The sequence below is a fragment of the Malurus melanocephalus genome, unplaced genomic scaffold (genome assembly GCF_030028575.1).
Source record: "Malurus melanocephalus ecotype Western Australia unplaced genomic scaffold, MMel_1.1 scaffold_150, whole genome shotgun sequence".
Taxonomy (NCBI): Eukaryota; Metazoa; Chordata; class Aves; order Passeriformes; family Maluridae; genus Malurus; species Malurus melanocephalus.
Genome location: NW_026623382.1, coordinates 1,352,297 through 1,368,560, shown reverse-complemented (window position 1 = coordinate 1,368,560; position 16,264 = coordinate 1,352,297). Strand labels below are relative to the sequence as shown.

The window sequence follows — 16,264 nt, the reverse complement described above, 5'->3', positions numbered from 1 at the left end:
AATAACAAAGAATTACTCTTTTCACAAAAGCTGTACTAGTGTGATGCATCAGTTTTGAACAGCCATTGCATTTGCAATTCCATGTCTTTATTTTTAATGGTTGATTTCAATTGCATTTATTTTGCAGATTATTTTGTTGTTACACTGCCTTAATCATTTCTCTTATAACTCCTATTTGTTATTATCTTCCTATTTGTTATTTTCTTCACATCTCTCTATAATAAGTTTAATGATTAAGACAGCATCTCTGGAAAAACTGTTGTCTATTGCTTCATATTTACTAGAATGCTGTGCTGCAGTTATAATAGGACCTTTAGTTTGTTGTAGAAAATGAACAGAGCCTACTTTGTGAAAAAATTGTCATTACTTGAGTTGTTCAGAGGCAAATTCAGTTCCTCTGGTTAGGGTATTGCTGTGCTGTGTGGGGCTGGGTAGCGCTGCATAAGCAGAAGGCTCATGTGACTAAGCAGATAGGATACYGCTGTCTGAGCCCATATTCACACAGCCAGACCAAAGTAGGGCAGTCCTGGTGGCTGGGTTTAGCACACTGACATCCCTGTCAGTGGTTASACTCCAGAGAGAGGACAGATGTTGCTATACAAGCTGTGATTGGTATCTTTTCCGAGTTCTAACTCCCATCGATTTCCACATGAAAAGACTATGGGATTAGAAAGCCAGAAGTGTCTATTGTGGTCATGTGCCTTGACCTTCTGCCTTTTCTTGTAATTGTGGTAGGAGTACAGCCAGTGTAGTCTAAAATCACTTTCAGTGATGGAGAAGGACAGAAAGGCCTCTGATAGTTTTGCACTTTTTTGGGTCTGTATTCTTTTATTAAGCAGSAGAAACCTTTCTGAGTATTTGATTCTGTGTTGAGAGCATTCTTAAAAAAAATTGATGAGGATAATCACCTTATTATTGAAGAATATTGAAATAACCTGCTTCTGTCAGAAGTAATCCTAGTATATGCTCTTTAAAGCGTGTCAGCTTTGAATAAAAATGTAATTCACATGGCTTTAGTCTTGTTAAAAACTTAGAGGAACAGTGCACAGTTAGTCAAATTTCAATGTTTGCATAGAAGRAAAAAAAAAGAATAAACCCCCAGCAAAATCTGATAGATGAATGAATGAATGTACAAGACATGGTCTTAAAGACAAACCTKGAATGAATGAGTACTTATAATATAAGCTACTTACTCTCGAAGAGATGATGGAAATGTTTAAAATACTTTGTTGTATTTTCTTTGCATGACCGAATGAAGTATTTTGTAGATAAAGTCCATAGCATGACAGGAAGCATTACATTAGCTGATTAAAATAATCCTATGAACAATTATGTTAAGACTGATGAAAGCCATTCATTGCACTTGCTTGGCATTGTCAATATGAGGACTGTCAAAAAAGCCCACCCTGCAACATTTCAGCCAGTGAATTGAACACAGTATGCTGCAGCTTATGGATAGGACTGCATGTGCATTCCTGGAAGAGCTGTAATGTCTGGATCCCACTGCAGACATGGAAAGATGTAAATAGGTTGCTTTTAAAATATAACAGCTGGATGTGACAATAAGAAGTTCTCAGAATGTACTTTCTACAAATGGAAATTATATTGCTTATAGTTATATATATATATATACTGTGTATAATAGAATTATTTCTTAACTTAGCCAGAAGTAGGGCTGCCACTGACATCAACATGGGCAGATTCACAGATSATTCAGTCCCTACTTTAATGCAAATTAACTTCTCATTATTCATCATTAAAAAAAAACCAAACAATTAAAGCTAATCAATGTATTTTAAGATTATTTCTTCCACTGTGTCTTTAGGAAGATTTTTGAATACTTATAAATAAATTGGTTTCCTATACTAACCATTTATATTCTTTTTTTTCCTGCCAGTTCCAAAATGGTTTCARTGGAGGAAATGTAAATGAATCATATCCCTCTCAGTTAGATGTGATCAGTAATGCACAGACTGCCACACATCTTCAGCCTCTTCATCATCCAAAAGAACCCAGATCCTTCTCAGATTTGGCATCTAGTGGATTTATGTGATTCAGACCTAGAGCTCCATCTGTGATTTTGTCTGGGCRTCAGGTTGCTCTGAGGAAAAGCTTGATAAGTCTGTCTTTGAGCATCAGACTTTAACAGCTAAATTACATTTTGAGAATATGAGGTTGGTTGCACTATATACGGGTGGATACGTAATTCAAGACCCGGCTTTTTCGAATGACAGGTGGAATTAAATCTTCCTATTAAAAGTATGCATGTGCTGTTTTCCATCAGGTTGACTGTGTCCTTGCAGTATGGATTGCATACATACTACAGACTATGTCATGCTATACAACATAAGATAAGGCAAATGGTTTTGTTGTTTAGAAAATAATTGGGCACTTTACAAATAGCATTGATGGCACAAGGAAGGTGATTTCACACATATTTCCAGACTTTATTTTTAAAAAACTATTAAAAAAAGCTCTAAATTAATGAGAATCAAAAGCACTTAATTTTAATGCATACTAAGCTCTTTAATCACTTATTTTATATTTAAATCCTTTTGTTTTAAGTCTCCATTTCTAGCACTTTAATAGAAGGCTTAATACAAGGATATGATATGCAACTTCAGGTTTTCTACGAAACAGACCCCTTGCATTCCTCYTTTTCATGTCAACCTAAAGTGCCTCACAATTTAGCTACCTTGTTTCTGATGGGAGCTTATTTTAGCAAAACTCACTATAAATGTCATCTCTAGTATGTGAACTTTTAGCTAACATCTACAGTGCTACTGGCTGTGTCTTTTTTTTTTCTTTCCCTCTAACAATTATTTGTTTAGAGAGTGACTTAATTCTTTATCTGTGGATTTGTTACACTGTTATCAGGAGTTGTTAATGTTCTGAATTTAGTTCAGCTAAGGAATTTGAGTTTATTYTATACTGCTTTTCTGCTTTCTTCAGGTAATACAGGGTATATTAAAAAAGCAGATTTTGCTGAGGGGGAGGAGCAGATCCTCAGGATTAGTTTTAGATTATTAATGCTGAAAAACATGTGCCTTATCTTGTGTTAAAACGCTCACAATGTTCTTTAGAAATAATACAAGGCTGCTCTATGCAAATATTTTCATTAAAATGAATATTGAAAAGGATTGCATTTTCAATAAAAGGGGTAAAGAAGTCTCAACAGTGATTGCTATTGACATTATTTTGACTGCAGTTTTCAATGTTAATAGTGGGGAAAGGATGAGTTTGGTTTCAATTTTGTCCCTGGCAAATTGCACTGCAAAGAACAGACTGGTTATTTTTTTTGTGTATGTTGGTCCATTTGAAAAGCTTTGTGCATAATRTGAAATTGGGGAAATAAAAAGGTCRTTAGAGAAATTCTCCTTGTAATAGAACTAGACATATCCACTAAAMTTTCTGGGGTTTTGTTTTGCTTTTATCTGAGGACTGTTAAAATTGCAGACACCAATGTTTGGTGCAAAATAATAATCTACGTGAAAAATACAGAAATGTGTATATGTTCAAAATATTTCATACTCTTGTGTGTTGTATAGTTCATATATAATAAAATGTCTTTGTAAAATATTTTAAACAGTTAATTTTRAAGTGTTATATCATAATATGTTATGAACAATTTTATTACATTTGTTATGTATAATGTAAAATGGCAATTTAGCCAGTTTGTTTGAAGCAGGCAAAAGTAAATTGGCTCCCTCCAGATAGTTGTTAATATTGTTTAATAAAGGACAATCACTTAAAATTTGAATCCTTTCATAGCTGAAACATGCTTTCTTTAAAGAAGAGCATATTTTCTTCTGTTCTGTGTGATGTGATACGTTAGGCCAAACTTCTAACTCAGTTACGACATTTCATATTAATAAGATCAGCAGTTCTTTTAAGTGAAATTAGCATGTATGAAAGGGACATTAAAGAAGCAATTACTGTTCAGGAAAATCCCACAATGACATTGTGGGTTTTATTATAAGGTTGCTTTTTTTTTTTTTTTTTTTTTTTTTTTTTTTTTTTTTTTCAGCACAAGACAATAGTAACAAATTCACTTAATATCATTTGAATTAATTCTTGTTTGTGTCTTTTTTTTTAATTGAAGGTCTTGTTTTAAGCCGATATCTGAAATGTCTTCCATAYCTAGCTAGCATATCTTGTTTGCGTTTCAACTTGAAAATCAGAAAAATGCTGTAAAACCGGAAGGTTTAAAGGGATAATGTATGTGTTCCATCTTACAAACCATTCTATACCCTGTTTATGAATTTAGTTAAACCAAATACATGTTGTCCTATCACTAAGTGCCAAGGATGCAGCACTACAACTGTGCTGCCCTACTTAATGTAAACAAGTTAGTTGTTTATAAGCATATCAGYGTATTTTGTGCATTATCTTACGCGTACAACATTGACTGTATTAGTGCACTCTTGATCTGCACCAAACTGTACCTACAGTGCACAGGTGTTTCTGAATTGGATCTCTAGTAGCCCTTCAGGTCTGTTATAAGTAAGATTATAACCCAGTGTTAGTCAGTATTACTGTCCATTTTTGTACAAGTTTTCTTACCTTGTGTTTCTTTCCAGTTCTTCTCTCTCCTTTGCTATGCCTGCACATACCATGCAATACACCTCTTGCGTTAAGGTATGGTACTGTAGCGCTCTTGCTCATCTCCACTAAAGTTTGTAAGACATAATACATGGTAATAAAATATTCACTTGAATGTAGCTGAAATGTATGTTCTTTTACTACAAAAATGTTTGATTTCAGCAGTATAGAAACAATATGTTATCATATGGTTACTAATATCTTYTGAGAGCTTGTCATCTGAAATAGTTTACAAAACTTGTTCTTTATGTCACTGTGGACTTTGCACTTCTCTGAATATTAGATGCAAATACAATGTATATAATTTAGAGTGGTGAACAAATGTGTATTTGTCCATGGAATTAGTATTTTATACTTGCATGAAAATGAGTTTATAAATAAAGTTTGTAAATAGCAAGCCACAATTAGTAGTTGGAAGGCTCTTATATTCATTGTTTAGTCACATYAAATTCACAGTTCAACAGTACTGAAGCAGGATCAGATTTCTGCATTGATGCCGCTGAAAAGAAGCGTGTTCGCTTTTGTGATCTGTAGCTGGCCATTGGTACTTAYATTGTGTTGGTATTTACTGTTTATTGCTAATTCACAAAAAAATGACATTAGTTAAGAAAACAATTAATTTAGGTTATTTCTAATTGCTAATATTACTTATTCCTGTGTGCTATGTTGACTTTAAAATAGTTTATGATGCTAGATCAAATGTTTCACTGTAATTCCCTGTGGAGTTTTCCAAATTTACAATAGTTCTTCAGTTTAGTGACATGATGAACAAGAGTTTAATTGGTCTGAATTACAGTGTTGTCTTGTAAAATGTWTTAAGACAAATATCCTATCCAGAATCAATACTATGAACTCTGTATGTCAGTCCTATTGTTTGAACAAAAAGACGTGTTAAGGTACAATAATAATTCAACAAGACTGTAAATCTATAAGGTAACATCTGGAAATAATCAAGCAAGGGTATAAGGAACACTGGGCATCATTTTCTTTGTAGTCTATTGCATTTGTTAAAAGTACACCTTCAAGCAACATATCAGCCTGTTCCCAGAGGTGTAAGATATTCCTTCCTTCAAAAGAAACTGGACAGTAGATACTTTCTTCTGGGGAAAGCCATTTTCTTTATGATTTATGAAGCTTTTCTTCTTTGATTTAATTCAACGTGAAAGTTAACAACTGTAATGGTACCAAAGCAGCAGTAGGGCACTGCATCAAAAGCTCAGGCAATTTGTTGTTGAAAGTCATCATCTTACTCAAGGCTCTRTCAGAGGGAAGCTCCAAAAAGCTCTTTTGGAGATCTTCCTAATGAGGAACCAGGTCTTCCACTCATACAATTTAACTGAGAGCTGTTTTATTCTCASGTGATCTGAGGACTGCTTATTAAGTAGGATTACTTCTACTACCTGGAATAACAGCCTGATTCTACTTCTAATATTTTTATTCTGTCATTGATCCATTTGGCAAATTATCTTCCTGCCTTTGTTCCTCTCTGCCTAGGCATCCTTCCCTGTTAGCTGATACTCATAGTACCAAAATGGCTTTAGACATTTAGGCATTTAGACAYCCAAAATGCAAGTTAACATCTAAAACTAATTATGAAATTCCCCCCACTATAAACTTTGCACAATCTAAACACGTAATGATTTCCAGCATGGAGCMCTGTTCACTTTCCCCCATTGTATTTCTGTTCCCTCCAGGAAACAATGATCACTTTGATTGCTTATCAGTGAAYCTGAGCCAGCTCTGCAGAGAGACATCCACTGCTTCACTTTAGAAAATWCTGGTGCATTGATTTTTCTGGTGAACCTACATTCTGTCAATTCTCTTATCTCTTGAAATTTATCTTCCTGAAAAGTAAAGAGCTATAGTATTAAGGCATCAGTATCTAAGTAAAAAAAGATTCAAAAATTCAATCAAATATGTGAAATAAAATATGTGATCAGTCTTATGAGTTTTCTCCTTAATAACCTTTTATATTCAATGTTCAATATACAGTATTAATATTACAGTTATTAGTATTAAAAAAGCTATATACTCTTAGTTTCCAAAGTAGGCAGCTTTTGAGAAAAGGAGAGGTTCCTCAACCTTAGACATTTTTATGATTTATACTAAAGCCAACAGGTTCTTCTTTTGAATCCAGCCTGGATACAAATACAAGTATAAGCAACCCTGGTTGTAGCTTTTATTAATTATTAATTAACTTCAAAATCAATACCTTCAACAGGTATTTTAACATTTTTTAAAGGCTGTAATGATCATAGTCATCTGGAAGTCTGAGATATATACAAATTAGTTTGAGAAGTTTCATTATTAAAAAAAACCAAAAAAACAGTAGAGGAAGCCTGAGGGATGTTGAGACTAATTGGAATCCTTCATGCTGCATAAATGTAAAAATCCTCTTATACTTACAGAATTAAAWTTTTTKATCAAATTTTCTCCTTTTTGCTGGTTATGGACAGGCAGCCTTCCCACAACATCAAGAAGTGGGCATCTGTTCATATGTGGKATGAACCAGAGGAACTTGACTCCTTGTTAATAAAAGTAAGAGCTAAAYTAGAAGAAACTATGAAATTAATTTRTGACACTTGTCAGTAAAGTTTKAAGGGGGAGGTGAAGGAASAGGAAAGCTGGTTTCAYWCTCAGTGGACTTGAAARATGTTTGAAGGTATTTGTATTCTTTTCTAGTTTTAAAACATAATCCATACTTTTTTAAAGAGCAAAATTTTAATCTTCATAGTCCTTACTTGGCTGCCTTAAATATTCTACAGCCACTCAAATCCTGGCAGCACCGAGTTACTTGGCTACCAAGCCCTCAAGGTTRAATATCAGGTGTTTCCTGCATCTCTGTGGGGCCCAAACCAGTAAGTGGTTGCAGAACATACTGAGAAAATTTTTCCAGCAGAAATCAGCCAGAAAGTCTGTCAAAAGGAACTAATGGGCAAGCAAAACAAGTTAGTTTGATGCTCTGCCTTGTTTAGAGTTTGGATGTGAATGAAATCGTCTCCACGGTGGTTCTTAGGATATCCTGAAGTGAAAAAAATCTCTCCTTTTAAGTCATTCCACTTGGAACAAGTAGTTCATAAATAACAGAGAGAGCAAGGGACGTGCCCTTTTCTTTAGGATCTAGGACATGCACTTAAGACAATTGGTTTCTTTGGGAGGAGCTGCTGGATTCCCAAGATAGTCTGTGGCTCAGCAATTACAAAATTGATTCAGCTCTTCATCAGCATCTTTTTCATTCTCTTGAGGGGAGAAATGTAATCAATTTTGGATGGAGTTTTAAAGGTAAAAGCCTGCAAACAAAATAAAAGATCTGTGTAACCTTCTACTTGGTTTTATATCTGSAAGTAGCTGAAGGATCTCTGCAGCTGAAATATGCTTTAAATGGCATTATTGGAGAGTTTATTCTCTTTGATCTTAGCTGTCCATATGGACATATGTGTCTTTTAAAGCACTTATATTGCAAATTTTCATCAAAATTGTAATCATAACTGTCTCTCAGACTTTTTTCTACAGAATCTGCAAGTTTTTCTTTCAAGTTATAAATGGAACTGTAGAGTAAGTGCAGAATGACTGCCAGTGGAGCTTCAAATACAACGCCAAGAGCAGGTCAGGACTTCACAGTACTGCCAGTCACTATAAAAAAMTAGAACAGTCCTTTGTTTGCAGAAGTACCTAAAATTACTGAACAGAATGATGTAGCATTTGTGAGCTCCTGGTGGGTGGTGGTTGCAGTCCCATGTAACGTGCACATGCACGTACACAGAGCTGCCTGTGATCATGAAMGCACATGATCGTGTGCCAAAGAATGTTTTAATTATACTGGCATCTAATCAAACCTTGAAAGGCTAATAGGAGCTTGTGACACCTCATTCAATATAAAGAAGGATCTGCGTTAAACTTCAGACCTAGACTCATAATCAGTACATAAACTTTTATGTACTTAGCTTTATGGCTCAAATCTACTTTCAGTCCTTCAATAGTTCTTAATAAAATAAATAAAAGGAAGTTCTCAGGCAAAGAAAAGTTTTGCTAACTTTATGTTTCAATTTTAATATTTCAAAGTAAAATAACAATCATAGGAGGTTCAGACCATGAATATTATTATTAAGCAGCAAAAAATGTGGAAAYGATCAGTTTAAAGAATGTAGATAAACCTCATCAAATGCTTCTAAGCTCTTACTTTTTCCTTCAAATATAAGTGTGTAAAGTCACATTTGTCAAGTTTGTTCCATTCCTTCCTTTTGTTTGCAGACATCTAAAACCGGCATTTAAAGTGTTTCTTGCTACAAATGAGAAACATACAGCTTTCTGACTCAGCTGTGACTTAAAAACTTGTGGAAGTTCAAAGGGCTTTGAAGTCAGCATGCCCATTGCTAGAATCTGGACAAAAGCGAAATATGTGGCAAAAGATCCAAATCTGAGTGGAAGTACCACTAGAACATTTTTTGTTGCTTTTATTTCTTTTTAGAACTAGAGTTTTTGTATATTAATGTACACACTTGCCTACCCACTCACAGGGATCRTATAAATCTGATAGAACCTGCTCCAGTAGATACCAGTAGAATGGGACCAATTAGAGCTTATTGTTCAGATATTATCAATATTGTTTTTAGCCTCTGCTGCTTCTRAATGAAGACAACTGCATAGTTTGTTCAGAAAGGGCCAGAATAGGTTGTGAGAGTGTCTTGAAATCACTTTGACAGATGGCAAAGGCAGATGAGGAGTTTAGCCCATGGGAGTCTGTAGAGCAAGAACAGTTKCTTCATGGCTGGAGCAGTTGCCCATTTTGTCGGGGAACAAGGTAGCCAGACTCGTGCAGCAGCTCTGCACAGTAGCTGAAGTCRCTAACAGCATATACAAAGGACAAATATGGCTCAGAATTGCTGCCAAGGCTCTTCACTCCCGCACAGGCACTGCAGGGAGATGTGCAGCGCTAAACGCTGCTCGCACCGCAGGCTCGGAGCCAACTGGAACTGCGAGACCAGACTTGTCCGACTGGTGACTCCCCCTAACGAAACAGCCCCGCGGATCCAGCACGAACCKTCTGCCAGGGCTCGGCTGGCAGCAGGAAGGACTGCATTCAAATGTGGATCCTCACAACAAACACACCAGCTGAGCTTCTACCCAGGAACTTGGGATAACTGATCTGAATTATTCGATGTTCCGAATGAGCTGACTCCCATGCTTGCAGACGCAGATCGCTAGAGGAGAGGGGGGGAGGGGGAGTGAGAAGATTCCAACAAGTTGGTTTAACAGGATGATTTATAACACCTAATGCCTAAAGCAAATACCAAACTATTTTAGAATCTGTTTTCCTCTGATGTGGCAACTGCTAGGTCAACTCTTGTCCACTTTGAGATAYCACTTAAGCAGCAGCTCTCAATTGATAAAATCTGTTGGGTAACACGATCCAATTTGAACAGCTGCTAAATTGCTTATCTGCTCTTTGTAGCTTTTCCAGACTTCTTTGCTACCATTCTTTGCAATTTCTCACTCTCTCTGTTCCTTGGTCTGGCAGCTGCTCTCTTTACCCATGGCATGTTGGTGAGTGGTCCCTGCTACAGCAGCCCAGAGCAYTGAAAATAACACAGGTAACTAACATACACCTTTTTGTGTTTTAGCTTAAACAGCTTTTCCTACTTTGCAGCATAAGGGGAATTGTTGCATAATAGTTCTTTATTCAGCTTTAGAGGAGAAATTGGTTAGTTTTTTGTTGTTCCTTGGTGTTTTTTTTAAGGCCTTGACCATCAGCCTTACAGCAACCTTGGCAAGTAGAATACCTGTCTTGGGACTGTCACTTGTCATCACTGTTCCTCCTCTGCCCCCTGCATGCTGAGAGCRTGGCAGTAGTTGTGCTCTCTCTTTGCCAGTCGCTTCTGAGTCATGTCTTCCCTCAAMGCAATCTTTCTCAACATTTTGGGCTGCCAATCTTCATGCAGCCCCAAGTCAGTTCTCCTGCCCAGGAGAAACCAAGCCACTGCCAGCAGTGAGAGGTAGGTAGCAATTCTCTCACTAAGATAAACATACCCAGCCAGGTATTACAGCCCACTCATGTTCCCTTGTCACTCCCCACATTAGAGGAATAGAACTTGTACATTCTTCTTCCACCCATTATGTCTTTGGAGYCTTTTATAACTTCCTAGTTGTAACTCAAAACTTGAGAAACACGTCTTTAAAAATTGCATGCAATAAATTTTGAAGGACCCTTCTTCCATCCCTCAAGAGCCAGTATTTGACTTTTCATTTACCATACTGTATTTTTAGTGTGGTAAATTTCAGATACAATTATCTATACTCAGCTTCTTAAATCATGCATGAAATGCTTTTTCAGAGCCACATTAACAACTAGCTGCTCAGCTTGCTGGAATTAGAAACCAGATATGTTGTTCTATTTACAATATAAAATCAGACTGTGGTTTTTGTGTAGATTTCTATAATAAAGAGGAAAGGTCCCTTTGGTGTTATTTAATTTATGACACACTRTAAAATGCCCAGGCACATTTTGCCTGGTAGCAGAAGGAGAAAAAATAGTAACTCTTGGCTGGAGATTAAAAAAGTCTCACAACCATTAATGTATTTTGAGATCCTGCACATTTGGGAGCAAATCAGCTACTTATCTGCTTCTGGAATCATACTCATTTTTAACCACAGTGCAGGCTCTGTGGCTTTCAAGATTTTTTTTGTTAGTCTGCCTAAATAAAATCATTCACATCAGATGAATGTCAGTACAGTGCCATTAAGATCACATTAAAGAGATCTTTAGGCTAACATTTTTGGCCTTGCAGGATAAATTGCATCCTGTTCTGATTTTTTTGATTCTTAATGTCTCAAAGACTGCTTTTTAAGCACTGGAAACTAAAAATAGTCAAGTACTGCRAATTACAGCTATATTGTGCTCTTTACCCTGCTCATGAAAAGTTCTTGCCATTCTGCTGCGTGTTTCCTGGGGAGCTGCATAAACAACTGTGACATAGTTTCCTATAGCTTGTGATCAAACTGTTTAATCTCTGCTTATCAGACAGGAACCTCCAAAATKGCAGCTTCACTGCAGAGCCTGTGGTAGAAGTACATCATCTGATTAACTTCAATCAACTGCTTCAGTAAACAGAAACATTACTAGTGAATCACAGAATGATGCAAAGACCTCTTACATCATCTCTCTCCTCTCTCTGACAGAACAGGATTCCTTACTGTTGTACAAAAGCTTCCTCTGTCTGATGGGCAACTGTGGTACCTCCTATTCATACAATAACCCAGTAGATTTGTACAAGCTCTCCCTGTGAGAAGGATTTCCCTGTATTCGTCCTATATTTTTCTCCTCTTCATTTCTTCCTTTTCGTGTCTATGTAGTTGCCTCAAGAGACTGCCTTCCAGACAAGCACACAACAAACTATTTCTTGACTATCACTCTTAGTCAATTTGAACAGTGTGTATTCAGGGACTGGTATTTCTATACACCATGCTAAAAAATAATTGGTATGAAGAGGCAAGTAAAAAGAAATTGAATGATCCAGCAGAACTGCAGCTACTATTTTTTTCTTGACAAGATAATTCTTCAATAAAAATCTCCCCTTGTAACACAAGCCCACTCTTTTTATTGTGTTTTGAAAATTYTTTCTTTCAGCAAGCTGGGTTTTTAGGGGGGTTGGGGGTTTTGTTTCTTTTTTTTTTTCTCAGAGTATATATACTCCATTATGTCAATGCTGGTCAAAGAGACATTAGTTGAATTGATTGCTCATTACATGAGAGGAGTACATATATGGGAAAATCTTGTCTCCTTCTTTATATGAGGAAATTCCTTATGTAAGCCAGATTGTATTGGTTTGGTTTTGCAATATGTTGAAAACTCATGCCAAATGTCTATTCAGTATCTCTTTCTCCACCACTAGGAATTCCTCRTTTACTTCATACTTTGAAAGAAATTACAGTCTGCAGTGCCTGAAAAACTGATAGAGAAGTACAGGAGATCTGTTCAAACTGAAGAGGATGGAGCAGGGAGCTGTTAGATAAAATTGTGGAAGACCAAAATATTAAGGAAGCTTGGGGGGTAATAGGACATCCAGTGACAATCCTTTGGGGGTTAGTTAGAGGTGCCATTGTATAGTATACGCAGACCTAGACTGAGCTAGCTTGTACTCTGCAAACAATTTATATGACTTAATGGATTTCTCCCATCTTTTATTCATGATTCTGCTTGGTCCATGACTGCAGCCTTTCATTCTATGGCAAAAACATGTGTGCATAGCCCAAGAGTGGATGCTTGCCTGTGTGCTTTTAAAGGGCTTGTAGCTGCCTGCCAAAGAGTTTTTTCTTTTTGGTTTAATGCATTTTTGAAATTAATACAAAACCCTTTGGAAATGACCCACACAAATGTTTCAAAATCAATCCAGAAGAATTGGAAAAGGAAGGTATTTACTCCCTAGATGACAGCCTTGGTGTGTCACATCTCAGCCTGCAGCAGGTGTTCTCAGCTCTCAAGATAGTCTCATAGCAGCTGAACACACAAATTCCTTTGCTYATTATATGATTTTACTTTATGGAACTTGTCAAACTGCAGCCTAAGTTATCTGAGCTTCTTTGCAAAAATTGCAGGGAAATCCTATATTTGCCGCTTCTAAATATTTCTAACGATGTTTTGTGGAATCATTTTGGCTTATGGGAGAATCAAACAAAAAGGTAAATATAGATTTAACAGCTCCCTTTCTGTCTTCCCCTCTGTTCCTGTCAGTGTCTGTACCCTGACTGTTCTTCCTCAGCTGGAGGCCCAGTCACAGTGGATTTAGTTCAGTCTGAAAAGTAAGAAAATTACCTTGTTTAAAGTTGACAGGTGAGTTTAGAAGTGGCCTACCTTACTTAGGAACTCTGCCTCAGGATAGAGATCACTTCTGCCTGTTCATGTAGAAAAATACAAAACATATTTGTGAAAATRATTGTACTGTCCACATACACCTAAAACAATTTTGGCAGTCTCTGTCTCTGAATGTCACCTCTGGGTCTCCTGCAAACACAGAGAAAAGCTCTTATGCCTATTTTAGAAATGAATATATATAGCTTGGAAAACACTGACTGTGGTTTTTTGTTTTTTTTTAACTTTGGTTTTCTGATCTATGCTACAACCATTCTGGCATCAAAGAAAAGAAGATAGAAAATAAAGACAATAGAACAAAACCACAGATCTTTCCTCATTTCAGTTCTGCTACTAACTGCCAGATGTTTTTCATAAGTGATGATACACTATTTGAAGAGGTTGAGGCAATAGAACAAAAAATCTACTTTATTTTCTAAACACCTTTGGAAGATTATCTTTTCTACAGGTGGAGACATGAGCTTTTGTGTTGGTCTTCCTTTCTATTTTATTTTTTCCACAGCCATTCAGCTTCTCCCCAGCATCTGTGTAGTTTCAAGGAATTTAATCCCTGCCCTTCACTGAGAAATTGAAACCCTTGCAATCTACTGACACAGCAATTAGCAATCTACTGACACAGTCTTACTGGTATGCATCTTTTCCTTCTCGCTCAGCGATAATGTCATCATCCATTTTGTTCTTAACTGAGAGTAATGAAAAGTGACTATTTGAAATACTTCKCTTTTGGAAATGGAGCAGATCTGTTACCAGATGTAATGCTAGATGTAGCTTTATTCTGTATTTTACAGAATAYCAAGAGCATGACTAAGGTATAAGATCAAGATCAGCCATTTAATTACTCRGGGTATACATAGCTAGTGGTTATACAAATAAATCTTGAAATTCTGAACTCATAAATTCAATCTCCTACGCACGTCGATGAATGACACTCTGGAAGATATTCAAGGATCTAAACATAAACATCTAGTGCCATTTTAGCTATAGGCTATTCAAAGTATCTACATAAGCAATTTCACAACTTTTACAGAAGCAGCTGGTAAGCTAGGAGAGATTGGTGCCTATTCCAGATAAAGGAATCACTGCTACATTGGGGCATCTGCATGTTGTTGAGAAGCACTTAGGAGGAAAAAATTAAAAATTACATTCCTTTTACATTCTTACATGGTCAGCATGTGGATTTGTTTAACATATTAATAGGCAATCAGTTTGATTTACATACCATCTCATAAACATGGAAATCAGGGGGGCAAAATTGAATTTAGTAATTTCTTATCTTTCTAATCCACCCACCAGATCACAGTCCTTTTGTGTTCATAACTGGTCAATGTTGTAATAAAACCTTTTAAAATTGGAAAGACTTAATTTTATCACCACAGCATCTGGAAAACAAAAGCAGCTTATATTTTTAAGTGCAAGAATCTGCCAATCTCTTCTCACTGAAGAAAGCATGGTACTTATGTCCAAATGTGACCCTGTGATAATGTGTCAGTTCTGGCCTCTGGTGCTCAGCCTTCAATATAAACTCATTCTATCAATTATCCCACACATTCAGCTGGGTTGCATCCTGCTTCTAAGTATTATGTGAGCAAACGTCCTTGGGAATCATCCATTTGTTGCTGCCAGTGGCATCTTGCCTGTTCCCCTCTCTGACAGGGGATATGAAAGTCGACCAGAAAGCTTTTACAGTGTCAGGGATGCCGGCTGTCTGCCAGTACCAGTGGGTGTGACAGCCATCAGTTCGGGCTGCCTTAGGCAGACATGAGAGCCAGATACACTGATCCCAGCACTTGAGCTCTGCTGGAACTGCTGGCACGCAGCTTAGTTTTCTATGCTTACACTTCTTTCTTCAGATCTTTGGCCTGTGAGAAGGAAGAACATTTTTTAAGAGGTATTTTTGAAGCAAAGTCTTTTAAAGCTGGCTGTGATCCCTTGAGAGTATGCCTTGCATGTTTGTGGGTAGCATCAGCCAGCTGGGACTGTGCTGGATATTTTTCATAGATGATGCATCCGCTCCTCCAATAGAACCTCTGCCATAACTATTCCCCTCTTATCTCCTATTKCTCATTCTGAAGAGTCTTTCTGTTTGCAGATGAGGTAATTGGCTAAAGACAAGCTTTTTGGCCTGACCAGGCCAAAAATTCTGTGGACAATTTTTCACAGTTTTACARACTGGCTGATCTATGACCCAAAAAATTCAGAGAACTGTATGAAAAGACTCACCTGGGACATGTTCAGAATGTAAACCCTCATATCAGCTGTTGCAAGTGCTTAAATCATTCAGAGTATCTATCCAAGAGAAAATTTTACTCTAAATGAAGTTAAAATATGAGCAGAGAGGTTTCAAAGAGAGAGAACCTCCGAGTATCTGTATCTCCCCTGTGAAGTGAATAATGCTGAGAACTATCTCTTACCAAGATCTGGGCTCATAGGGGAATCAGGCTGTTTTATTTATAGCTGGCTAGCTAGATAGATAGATACATAGACAAATGCACAGGAACCAAATTCTCACTGAAATAATCTTGTTAGAATAGATGCATTAAAAATAATAATAATAAAAAAATATAATGTATTTTATAGAGTTCTAATCTTGAGAAAACTCTGCTATCACTTCTTCCAATAAATCTGCTCCTTTTATAGATTTCCTCCTGGCAAAATGTCTGTATTGTTAATAAAAGAGGTATTTTATTTTTAAAACACATGCAATTTACTTGGTGATTTAAATTGCCTTTGAAAAACTTTGGCTTCAAAAAAGCACATAACAATTATCCCACACCCATGAAGTGAATAATAACTTCA

At 36.6% G+C, this 16,264-nt stretch overlaps 1 protein-coding gene across 1 annotated transcript in view; it reads left to right on the top strand.

Moving 5' to 3' along the window:
* AHR (aryl hydrocarbon receptor) overlaps positions 1-4,016 on the top strand; it is a 60,270-nt gene extending 56,254 nt beyond the window's left edge. The window contains exon 11 of the mRNA XM_057371634.1: positions 1,898-4,016. Coding sequence (XP_057227617.1) covers positions 1,898-2,053 — 156 coding nt within the window. The 3' untranslated portion in view covers positions 2,054-4,016. The remainder of the gene's footprint in view (positions 1-1,897) is intronic.
* Positions 4,017-16,264: the final 12,248 nt, after the last annotated feature.